The following is an 11782-nucleotide window of genomic DNA, read 5'->3' on the forward strand; positions in this document are numbered from 1 at the left end:
CTGTGAAACGATGAGAAAACACCCACCTGCCTTGCAGGGTTGTCGTGATGATTAAAAGAGAGATGCAGTAGAAAGCATAGTTAGAAGTGACTGAGCCACGGGGCGCCTGGGTGGCTCAGTCGGTTAAGCGTCTGACTTCAGCTCAGGTCATGATATCATGGTTCCTGGGTTCGGACCCCGTGTCAGGCTCTTTGCTGACAGCTCAGAACCAGAAGCCTGTTTCATATTCTGTGTCTTCATTTCTCTCTCTCACAAGAGGGGATTCTGTGTCTCTCTTCCCCCGCTCAGGCTCTCTCTCTCAAAAATAAAATAAACATAAAAAAAGTGACTGAGCTTGATGAACATGAGTGGTTATCATCATTTCTGAACGGTGTGCATAATACAGTGCTGTTGCTACCACCTATGCCTCCTTGGGACATATGCTGTCCTGGTGGTCCTCATCTGTCTCCAGCTATCCTCTGTCTCCTGACGTTCCCTTCCTCTACCAGCCCCCTCACTGCTCCTGCTTGCCCAGGGTGCTGCCTCAGCCCTCTTCTCTTCTCCTGGACTCCTGGCTACATCTCATCCAATTCCCCGCCTTCTGTTAGCCCTTATTCCCTTATCCTTCTGCTAAGGGCTTCTCCCCAAAGTATTTCCAGGTGAGCCCCTTTACTGAATAGATTAATATTCAGAATTCCTGGTGAATGTGTCCTTCTAGATGGTTAACAGGATTCTCAACATCAATGTCAGAAGGGCCTTTAAGCATCTTCTTGGTTCCAAAAGCAGTTTGTTCTCCCTGAATTCTTCACCTTAGTGAAATCTTCTATCATCTCCTAGTTCCTTGGGTCAAGGAGAATCTCCTTTTTCTCTTGCATTCTCCAAATGCCTAAATCACCACATCTTATCAACTTTACCCCCTACAATTCCCTCAAATCCATCACTTCATCTCTGTCCACTCCTAGTTGCTGCTATAGCTGAGGCCACCATCAGCTCTGATTAAAGGACGCAAAGTCCAATGAACAATACCAGCTCCTTGGCTGACAGATTTTCCAACCAGGTTGGACATGAGAAGACTTTTGAAGAGAACATGAATTGCTTTTTGCCTGACTTTTTTTTTCTTTCTGACTGATCTGAAAGTGGGAAATTACTTAAGTACCTAAAACAATTAGATTTTGATGCTGACTTAAAAATTTTTGGTACCAGTTTTTGGTACTAATTTTCACCCTAGTTTCTCAAACCCACAAAGACATTCCAAAAGTTTCCTATTAGGCCTAGGAAGTTTGGATTTCACAGGATAGTAGCAGGGATGTCAACTTTGTCCTATTGCCAAACAGGTGTCCAAGTTGTCACTAGAATGCCTGTGGCAATTTGTGAAGCCCTTGAAGGCACTGGGAAATTCCTCATAGTCCTCCCAGAATATGTTCACAGTGAGAATCAGATTCTGTTGCCCTAGCCCCTTGAGGCAAATCACCAATATGGCAGCTGATAGGTAAGGCAGCAGTGTCCTGCCAAGGCCTGACCCTCTGCTGGGTGAGAAAGACTGGGTCAATAGGCTCCAAATCCTCAGAAAGTGAGTGTGCATACACCTGCTTCCACGCCTGTGGTTTGCTGGCCCTATTTGAAGACAGGGGGCTCAGTCAGGCTGAATAGAGAACACTTCCATTGTCAAGACCCAGACCTGCTGTTGTGTAGGAGAGCTGAAAGATTTTTAAAAAAATCTTTTGTACACTCTGAGGAATACAGTTTTAATGATCTATACACAATGCATGAAAAGTGCCCTTATGAAAAAGTGCCCTTTTTCCCTGTACAAGGAGCGTCCTCCAAGTACCCTCACATTTGCCTCAGCGGGCTATTTGGGGTAATCAGAAGAGACCCCACCTCCTTCTGGGTGTCTCTTCCCTTACCCCTAGGCCTAGAATTTTGTTCCCCATCCTCAACCAGGCTAGTTCCTGCTCCTGAGCTTCCCTGAGATGCTCAATAAATAAAAATTCATTTGTTTTATTCAACAAAGAAATGAATATTTATTTGCCACTCTTACAAAATCTCATTTTTGACTGGACTCAGACGAGAGGTAGAACCTCTCAGAGAAGACAGCCTCTGTCTCTTGGCAGTCCGTTCCTATGGCCTCCTTCATTCTCTTGGCCAAAAGGTTAGCATTTTCTGCAGGCTCTTCCTTATTTGTCTTCATGCACTGCTTGTTCAAAGCAGTACCCTGACATTTGTGTTGGAGGACACATGGAGTGAGAAGACGCCAATCTTGGCCGCTCAGGTACGAGGTTTCCTACTTTGTTTGTTTAGGGACTTTCTCACAACATCCTGGCGGACATCATCTTCCTTAGAGAGATTGAAAACTTTGCGGATTCTGCTAGGTCTTTGGGGCCCGCAGGCGACAAGGCACAGTAGGATCAGTGAGTCCAGGAGTATCCTTCTCCCCGTTTTTTACAATGACCAAGTTGAGAACATGGAGATTGGCATCCGCAATGCAAGCCTGAACAGATCTGTGCTTTCTTTCCCCAGAGTCCTTCTGGGTCAGTGGCAGGAAGGCTCTGTATTCGGCAGCAGGCGGACACAGCCATGGGTCAAGACACCCTGCTTCGTGGGGAAGCCTTGTTTGTCATTGCCACCACTGATTTGGAACACGTAACCCTTACACTCTTCACCTAGAGCATCAGCAGCAACTTCTGTGACTGTTCGCTTCTCATAAAAGGCATGAAGTTCACGTTCGTCGTCCACTTCAATGAGTTTCTGGCAGCCAGTAGCCGGGAAAGAGTTGGTCAGCTAAGGATGATAAAAGGGGTGGGGTGGGGAGGGAAAAGTCTTAAGAAAACTGCAGAACCACCTACAAAGGTAATTCCATTGCAAAAAGCCTTTTATGGAACCCTCAGAAAATGAGCAGAGATCCTGAAATATCGGTTTTACTAGCTAAACGTGTGTACACAGTAACGCACAAGCACTGCACTAAATATCAAGCTAATTTTTCCTCCAGCATTGCGGAATGACCCCAGAGCAAAGAGCCCTCCACGGCTCTATAGCCTATCAGAGCAGGAAGCCCAGTTAGGGGCCGCCAACTAGGCAGCAAGGCCATATCTCTGAAAGGCAGATTAGTGATGCAGACGAGGTCCATCCTCTGAGGGGCTCACCTTTGACAGGAAACCAGTTAAGACCACCCAGGGAAGGCCACCACTGTCCCGCACCAGTGAGGGGCCAGGTCCTAACTCCCCCGTGCTCTTCCTCCTCTGCTTTCCTATTTTCCTTCCACACCCTGCAATCGTGGATTTGGGGAGCGAGCGCTCCACTTGTTGTGGTGGGAGGAGCACACGTGGGTAGAAACGCGAGGAGAGGGGTGAAGGCAGATCATAGCCATTCCCACTAAGCCAGGAACCCCTGAACTGCCTTAGCCACGGCAGATGCCCGCAGGCTGTTCTCAAATCTCAGGGCCACGGGCAGGTCTTGGGCATCTTTGGTATTTTAGGTTGGTTGAAGCTGATGTAGTATCAGTTTGAGGCATGGGATCCTGAGGAGGAAGGGCTCCGGCATGGAAATCAGGGGTCTGCTGAGCCACTAAGGGCTCTGCCACTCTGGAACGTAATTCTCCCTTTGAAGACTTCAGGCTGCACTTTTGGGAACAAATTTCAACGGACAAGAGACGTGGGCTGCAAAGGGGTCACCCCTGCAGAGCTCCAAGTCACTGCTACTTCTGCTTGTAACTAAGTCACAGGGGATCCCATCACGTACTGTTGGTCTGAGCAGGGAATGAGGCCCCGGGCAGAGACCATGGGGCCTGTATTGATTTCCTAGGGCTGCCCTCACAAGATACCAGACTGCCTGGCTTAAACAACAGAAATTTACCCAGCTCCCAGCTCTAGAGGCTAGAAGTCCAAGATCAAGGGGCACCTGGGTGGCTCAGTTGGTTAAGTGCCAGACTTTGGCTCAGGTTATAATCTCACCGTTTGTGGGTTGGAGACCCGCGTTGGACTCTGCGCTGTATGGAGCCTGCTAGGGATTCTCTCTCTGTACCCCCGCCCCTGGTGCTCTCTCTCTCTCTCTCTCAAAATAAATAAATAAAAACTTACAAAAAAATTTTTTTGTTGTTAAGAAGTCCAAGATCAAGATGTCATCAGGTTTGGTTTCCTCTGAGGCCTCTCCTTAGCCTGCAGGTGGCTGCCTTCTCACTGTGTCCTCTTATGGTCGTCCCTCTGTGCTGTGTCCTGATCTCCTCTTATAAAAAAGACACTACTCATATAGGATGAGAGCACATCCTAATGACATTTTAACTTAAATGCCTCTTCAAAGGCCCTATCTCCAAATACAGTCACCTTCTGAGGTACTAGGAGTTAGAGCTTCAACACAGGAATTGCTGGGGCGGGGGTGGGGGGGGGGGGTGGGGAGGAGAGACACAATTCAGCCGGTCACAGGGCCTATTCTGAAAATCTCTGAGTCTGGGGCTGAAAACTGGGGACCCTCTGGCAGGAGCAGAAAAAGTTTTCTTCCTTCCTTTCTTTCCTTTCCTTCCTTCCTTCCTTCCTTCCTTCCTTCCTTCCTTCCTTCCTTCCTTCCTTCCTTCCAGAAAAAGTTTTCTTCCTTCCTTCCTTCCTTTCTTTCCTTCCTTCCTTCCTCTCTTTCTTTCCTCCCCACACTCCTTGCAAAGGGCAAAAGTTTTCAGAAGTTATCTCTGCCTGTTTCTGTTCCCCTCAGTGAATTTTCACCAATCTCTGTGTGAACGAAACCACCAACTCTGGTCTCTTCCGGGTGTACATAAACGACGATCAAGGATAAGAGGTGTCATCTGAGACGCACACAGCTGCTAGTGTTTGAGTTCTTGCTCGTGTAATGCCAGCTTCCCAAGGTCCTGCCCCACTCTTCTAGGTAAACAGACTCATTTCTAAGACCCCGAGAGGCGTGAAGACTTCCATTTCATCTGGTGTAATAAGAGTGGCCCCTCGGAGAGAAACTCAAGCCTCCGCCCGCACAGATGCTGGGGCAGACAGACGTGGGCAAGGAGGGGAAGGGAGCAGGGCGTGCTCTGCCTTCCCTTGGTTCCAGCCGCCCGAGAGCTTGAACTACTGAGCGCCCCCGCGCTGGATAACTCAAGTACCTGCACAAAACTCCTCAAATGTCTCTGCATGTGGGGTTGTCCTCCTGGAAGAATCGCGAGTCTCCTGCTGTGGACGTGAGCAGGGAAGGATACCGACCAGGCGTAGCTCCCGGGGAGTGGTGTCGTGTTGAGGAGGCCTTTGAATCCCGGTCCATCTTCCCACCGCCGCTGTTTTAGCGAAACCCATAGGACTGTCAGAGCTGAATGCTGGGCCACACAAGCCAGACCCTCTTTGTCCTGTGTGTTCCTGCCCGGAGCTGCCCAATCCTACCTTCTTCCTTAAGGTTCCTTGGCATTCAAAACAAAGGGCGGGGCGGGGCGGGGGGAGAAAGGCGGGGTGAGAAAGTGCAGAGCGCGAGACCTCTGAAGGGGATGAATGGCACCCGCTAAGTGTCCCGCTGCCCGGGGCAACCTGGGCGTTACCGACACCCGACGTGCAGGCGGGGTTTGGGAATCCCGACAACGACCTAGCAGAAACCTGGCGGTACCAAGGTGGCGGGTGGCGGATTTGCCCCCTCCCACCAGCCGGAGCGCCGAGCCTCTGGGGGCCACTTCCGGCGGGGGTGTGGAGGCCGCGGGAGCACGGCTCCCGCTGGGGAAGAAGCCCGGCCAGCCGAGTCCGGACCGCTCCCTAGGGACTCTTCGTCGTCTCGGCCGGTCCTGGAGCCCAAGACCCCTCGTCTCCTGTCCCGACAGCTTACAACCCGGGGTCACCGTGGGGCACGTAAGGACACCCCAGGAAGAGAGCACGCATGCCCGCCCCACAGAAGCCGAAGTGGGGGTCCTGGCCGCACCCGAAAAGGGAGCCAACAAACGGGACGGGACGCCCCTGGACTCGGCGCGTGGCCCCACGAGCTACCTGCCAGGAGACCCTCAGCTTTACCCGGCTCTGGTGCCTCATCCGCGCGCGCGGGGGGGGGGGGGGGGTGTCTGCTTTGTACAGGGGAGGTGGTCGAGTATGAGAGCGTCGGCCGGGAGAGAGCGAAGACGAGTGGCACAGCTTCTTTCAGGTGCCGTCGTGGGTGGCTCTGAAAAGAGCCTTTGGATGGGATGGAACCTCGAGCCGAGCGCGCACTTTAAGCCCGCTCCCCGCGGATGCGGCGAGCCAGCTGGATGTCCTTGGGCATGATAGTGACGCGCTTGGCGTGGATAGCGCACAGGTTCGTGTCCTCGAACAGCCCCACCAGGTAGGCCTCGCTCGCCTCCTGCAGCGCCATCACGGCCGAGCTCTGGAAGCGCAGGTCCGTCTTGAAGTCCTGCGCGATCTCGCGCACCAGCCGCTGGAACGGCAGCTTGCGGATCAGCAGCTCGGTGGACTTCTGGTAGCGCCGGATCTCCCGCAGGGCCACGGTGCCCGGCCGGTAGCGGTGCGGCTTCTTCACGCCGCCCGTGGCGGGCGCGCTCTTGCGGGCCGCCTTGGTGGCCAGCTGCTTCCGCGGGGCCTTGCCGCCGGTCGACTTGCGGGCGGTCTGCTTTGTACGGGCCATAGCGAACCAAAACACCAACTCACCAGCGCAGCGGCAGCGAGAGTAACGGGATCTCGGCCCGCCGCCTCACTCTTTATAGGCACCGTCTTCTTCCGATCGGGCGGGGCGGTAATTGAAAGTCCCGCGCTGGCTGTCCATTGGCTGTGACGTCACCCGTCCCGGCATCACTCATTGGCCTGGGCAGAATCCTCCCTGCCCCGCCCCGCTTTCTACTTTCCAGTTCGCCAAGTCTTTCTCCTACCTTGTTTTTCCCCTTTTCGGCGGGCGGGGAGGGGGGGGGGGGCTCATTTTTGAGCTCAACTCTGTCCGAATCTTCCTCCCTGACCCTTTTACCCCTTTGCCGCGCAGTACCCTCTTCCTTCCCTCGCGGGCTCCCCAACTCCACCTCACTCTTCCGTTTGCTCCCCGCCCCCCAAAGCGCCTTGTCCCTTTCTAAGAGACCCCTCGTTGGTGTGATGGATCTTCTTTTCCCGCCTTGTCAGTACTTCTCGGATGGGAAAGTTGTCGGTCTCACCCCACCCCCTCGCCTCCCGAGCGCAAGATCCCGCCTCCGGGAACCCAAGCGGGGACCCGTCCCTCTGCTGCGAAGGCGGCCCCCTCACTTTTACTTGAGACAGCCGGCTCAGCTAAGCCAAGGTCAGGGCCGCCACACTCCCGCAAGCTGCCAGCTCCCCTGCCGACTGCGGGGTGCACGTGTGTTGGGTAAAGGCCTCGCGAGCCCGGGAGTCGCGTACTTGGCACCCACTCCCGAGGGAGGAGCCCGGGGGCCACCCAACAGTACTACTTCTAGCGCAGTCGACCGTGGCTGCGCCCCACGGGCTCTGGCTCCTCTCGCTGCCTTCAAGTTCTAAGTAAGATCTACGAGAGATGGTTGAGGCGCAGGATTTGAGAGGCCAGGAGCGGCTCGGCGACTACTAGCCAATAGTGGAACGGGAAAGAGTCGCTACTGTGAACAACTCTTTATTTGAAAGGGTGGGTGGCTCTTAAAAGAGCCTTTGATTTCACAGGTACCCCTTCGCCACCAGGGCTGGCTGAGCTTCCGGACGCCGGCCTCACTTGCCCTTTGCCTTATGGTGGCTCTCCGTCTTCTTGGGGAGCAACACGGCCTGGATGTTGGGCAGCACGCCGCCCTGGGCGATGGTGACTTTGCCCAACAGCTTGTTCAGTTCTTCGTCGTTGCGGATAGCTAGCTGCAGGTGGCGGGGGATGATGCGCGTCTTCTTGTTGTCGCGGGCCGCGTTCCCCGCCAGCTCCAGGATTTCCGCCGTCAGATACTCCAGCACCGCCGCCATGTAGACCGGCGCGCCGGCCCCCACCCGCTCGGCGTAGTTGCCCTTGCGCAGCAGGCGGTGCACTCGCCCCACCGGGAACTGCAGGCCGGCGCGGGACGAACGCGACTTAGCCTTGGCGCGGGCCTTGCCTCCTTGCTTGCCACGGCCAGACATGACGGCGACGCTCACCGCAACCACCTCCCGCTTGACGACCGAGAAAGTCGCCGCAAACGCGGCCGCTTCAGCCTTTTATAGGCAGAACCCGGATTGTCTACGGAGCACTTTGATTGGCTAAGGCAGATCTTTGTTCTGACGACCAATAGGCCGGCTCGGCCAGAATCCGCTCATTTACATAATCTCGTCCCCCTCGCAGGAGCGCGGCCGAAAACTCGCGAATCACGACGCAGCGTAACCAGAACCTTAATTTGCGTGGGGCCTCTTTAAGTACCGAGTCGCTTCCGGTAGCCTCGGCCCTACGGTGGGGTTTGCGTTCCCGGTGGTCGGCGTCCGTGCCTCGTGCTCGCCGCTATGCCCGAGCCGGCAAAGTCCGCCCCCGCGCCCAAGAAGGGCTCGAAGAAGGCGGTCACCAAAGCCCAGAAGAAGGACGGCAAGAAGCGCAAGCGCAGCCGCAAGGAGAGTTACTCCATCTACGTGTACAAGGTGCTCAAGCAGGTGCACCCCGACACCGGCATCTCGTCCAAGGCCATGGGCATCATGAACTCGTTCGTCAACGACATCTTCGAGCGCATCGCCGGCGAGGCCTCCCGCCTGGCGCATTACAACAAGCGCTCGACCATCACCTCCCGGGAGATCCAGACGGCCGTGCGCCTGCTGCTGCCCGGCGAGCTGGCCAAGCACGCCGTGTCCGAGGGCACCAAGGCCGTCACCAAGTACACCAGCTCCAAGTGAGTCCCTGCCGGGACACGGCGCTCGCACGGGTCGCCGGCCGCTTGACTCCAAAGGCTCTTTTCAGGGCCACCCACCTTCTCGGGGAAAGAAGCTGTTCGTTTTCTCTCTTATGGTTCCTAGTTTGTCTTTGGATTTTCTTCTAGTACACTGAATTCTTTTGTGAAGCACAAGTGACCTTTCTTTTTCCTTTTTAGTTAGGTGATAGAATAGTTCCTGCGTACTTGGGTAGAAGAACATAATGGGAAGTGGTATGTGGTTTGTAGAGGACTGCCCTTGAAACTGGCTTTGGCTTTGCTGCGTAGAGTTGAACGTGTGCGTTGCTAAGTCGTTAACGTTGAGAAATGCTGTGTTTGTTTTCATTAACTTATTTATGCCGGATAAGGAAGTTGTCAGGTTAACAAAGGTGCAACCATCTGGTTGGTGTTCCCAATTGGTGATACGGTGGTGGTACTTCAGTCTCTCCATCATGTGCTTTAGAGTTGTGAACTAAAAAGGATAACTTTTAGTTTTGGTTCCGACAAATTCGTTGACTCGGTATCCCTGATTCACGAGCTCCTGCTCTTTTTTTTTTTTTCATTCATGAGAAGATTGAAGCGGATTTTGATACCTAGTAATTAACCGTTAATGCTGGTGCAAATCCTCAAAATCTGCGATATGGTCATGAGAGAATTATTAGAAAAGCTTGTCCAATTTGAAGGCTATTTCCACAGAATGGGTACAACATATGCGTAATTTCTGAAGCAGGAGAGTGTAAAATGCTAGCCGAGTAGAAAGCCCCAATATGGCTGGGAAAGTGAAAAGGAGTTTGATTGACTTGAGAGTTTGTTCTGGGTGTTTTGGGAACTCTTGGATTGTTTTAGGCAAGGATCTGCACACATGACTTCATTAGCCTTAACGATTACTCTGGGGGCATTGTAAATGCCCCTTCTCTGTAAAGAAAGGCTTCATACTATTCATACTTTCTGATCTGTAATAAACTTCTGCCTGCTGCTCCTTACCAAAAAAAAAAAAAAAAAAATTACTCTGGTTGCTTAGTGGATCTAGATTCTAGGTTGTCCATAGTAGAAGCAAGAAAACCAACTACTAGGCTATATAGCAGTGTTGTGAAGTAGAGCAGTGATTACTAAAGTCTGGTCTCAGATGAGCAGTGTCAGTATTACCTGAGAATCAATCAAAAATGAAAATTCCAGGCCCCACTAATCAGTGTTAACAGGTCATCTGGCTGATTCTGATGGTTGCTAAAGTGTGAGAACCACTGGTAGTCTAGACCTGTTGGATTGGAGTACAATGATAATGGTGATGGTTAAATATGTTGGAATTAGGATTAGATTTTGGAGGTAAAAGTGATAGGTTTTGGTGAGGAATAAGATTTAGTTAAAAGCAAAACCCCTAAGTTTTTTATTTGAACATCTGGTGCTATTAATTAGGATGACTATTGGGAGGAGGTATGGGTTTTGGGGCACTGAAAAGTGATCTAGAGTTCTGAGTCAAATTTGAGAAGCTTTTAATATTTATTCAGGTGGATATATGGCGTTGGCAATTTGAGAGTGCATGTAGTACTCAGGGAAAAGAACACGAACACAGAGGAATGGGGACGAAGGACTATCACCTTAAAGTATTCTTCCAGACTATTTCTCCTTGTCTCCTTAATGTATTCTTTAAAAAAAAAACCAAAAAACAGTTTATTTATTTTTGAGAGAGAGAGAGAGAAAGAATGTGAGCAGGGGAGGGGCAGAGAGAAAGGGAGACACAGAATCTGAAGCAGGCTCCAGGCTCTGAGCTGTCAGCACAGAGCCGCATGGGGGGCTCGAAATCACCAGCTGTGAGATCATGACCTGAGCTGAAGTTGGCCGCCCAACCAACTGAGCCACGGAGGTGCCCAGCTTTAATGTATTCTTGAAAATGTTATTTCTTCTTATGTGCTTGTCATAAAATACAACTTAGTAGTTGATAGTCCTATAATAATATTACTGTAGCGGGGCGCCTGGGTGGCGCAGTCGGTTAAGCGTCCGACTTCAGCCAGGTCACGATCTCGCGGTCCGTGAGTTCGAGCCCCGCGTCAGGCTCTGGGCTGATGGCTCGGAGCCTGGAGCCTGTTTCCGATTCTGTGTCTCCCTCTCTCTCTGCCCCTCCCCCGTTCATGCTCTGTCTCTCTCTGTCCCAAAAATAAATAAAAAACGTTGAAAAAAAAATTAAAAAAAAAATATATTACTGTAGCATTTATTTTTCTTATTCTGTTTTTCTAATAGCGTTCTGATTTTCATTAAGGAATCCACCTAATCCCTTGTTTCTCAGATTGGACTGTCTATTGTAATCACCTGGAGAACTTTAAAAAATACTGATGCTTGGATGACATCCCCAGAAATTCTGATCTAAGTGGTTTGGGATCTAACAGTCTGCACTTGGGTGATTTTTAAAAAGCTCTCCAGGAGTCGCCTGGGTGGCTCAGTCGGTTAAGCAGCCGACTTCAGCTCAGGTCATGATCTCACGGTCCATGAGTTCAAGTCCCGCATCAGGCTCTGTGCTGACAGCTCAGAGCCTGGAGCCTGTTTCAGATTCTGTGTCTCCCTCTCTCTGACCCTCCCCCATTCATGCTCTGTCTCTCTCTGTCTTAAAAATAAATAAATAAATAAATAAATAAATAAATAAATAAAAAGCTCTCCAGGTGACTTTAACGGGCAGGGAAATTTGAGAACCACTGCCACAGGTGTTTCCCAGAAAACAAATCTTACAGGGTTGGCCTGATTGGTTGGAGTGTAATTCCAGCCCCCTTTGCTTGTTGATTAGTTCAGAAATCTAGACCAATCTGATTAGCACAGACATTTCAGAAATTGAAGTAACTGAGTAAGGGAATGTAGATTGCTTTTATCTTTTGGGAAAGAAGTTTCTTTGAAGGGCAAAGGAGGATGGAGTGCTCTAGGGTGTGAAGGCAAAGAAGAATAGTAGACAACACTAGAAGAAGGAACATCTTCAGGGGAGAATCAGTGTTCTGAGCCACTCCTGGAATTCAGCCAACCTTGGAGCCCTGCTGTACCTTCGGA

At 51.6% G+C, this 11782-nt stretch overlaps 3 protein-coding genes and 1 pseudogene across 3 annotated transcripts; 1 reads left to right on the forward strand and 3 right to left on the reverse strand.

The window, feature by feature from the left end:
• Nucleotides 1–1403: 1403 nt before the first annotated feature.
• On the reverse strand, nt 1404–5987 carry LOC131504031 (small ribosomal subunit protein eS6-like; annotated as a pseudogene).
• A 106-nt stretch (nt 5988–6093) lies between these two features.
• Nucleotides 6094–6803, reverse strand: LOC131504032 (histone H3). The gene has a single exon (XM_058715966.1). It carries the CDS (start codon nt 6559–6561, stop codon nt 6151–6153), a length of 411 nt encoding a protein of 136 aa, XP_058571949.1. The 5' UTR covers nt 6562–6803; the 3' UTR covers nt 6094–6150.
• A 702-nt stretch (nt 6804–7505) lies between these two features.
• LOC131504033 (histone H2A type 2-A) lies at nt 7506–8196 on the reverse strand. Its single transcript, XM_058715967.1, has one exon. The coding sequence runs from the start codon at nt 8004–8006 to the stop codon at nt 7614–7616; it is 393 nt and encodes a 130-aa protein (XP_058571950.1). The 5' UTR covers nt 8007–8196; the 3' UTR covers nt 7506–7613.
• A 23-nt stretch (nt 8197–8219) lies between these two features.
• Nucleotides 8220–8814, forward strand: LOC131504037 (histone H2B type 2-E). The gene has a single exon (XM_058715970.1). The coding sequence runs from the start codon at nt 8361–8363 to the stop codon at nt 8739–8741; it is 381 nt and encodes a 126-aa protein (XP_058571953.1). The 5' UTR covers nt 8220–8360; the 3' UTR covers nt 8742–8814.
• Nucleotides 8815–11782: the final 2968 nt, after the last annotated feature.

This window comes from Neofelis nebulosa, chromosome 2 (assembly GCF_028018385.1).
Source record: "Neofelis nebulosa isolate mNeoNeb1 chromosome 2, mNeoNeb1.pri, whole genome shotgun sequence".
Classification (NCBI taxonomy): Eukaryota; Metazoa; Chordata; class Mammalia; order Carnivora; family Felidae; genus Neofelis; species Neofelis nebulosa.

Excerpts from the sequence above, each read along its gene's own strand:
- LOC131504032 (XM_058715966.1), bottom strand. The coding sequence starts at position 6,561 with ATGGCCCGTACAAAGCAGACCGCCCGCAAGTCGACCGGCGGCAAGGCC.
- LOC131504033 (XM_058715967.1), bottom strand. The coding sequence starts at position 8,006 with ATGTCTGGCCGTGGCAAGCAAGGAGGCAAGGCCCGCGCCAAGGCTAAG.
- LOC131504037 (XM_058715970.1), top strand. The coding sequence starts at position 8,361 with ATGCCCGAGCCGGCAAAGTCCGCCCCCGCGCCCAAGAAGGGCTCGAAG.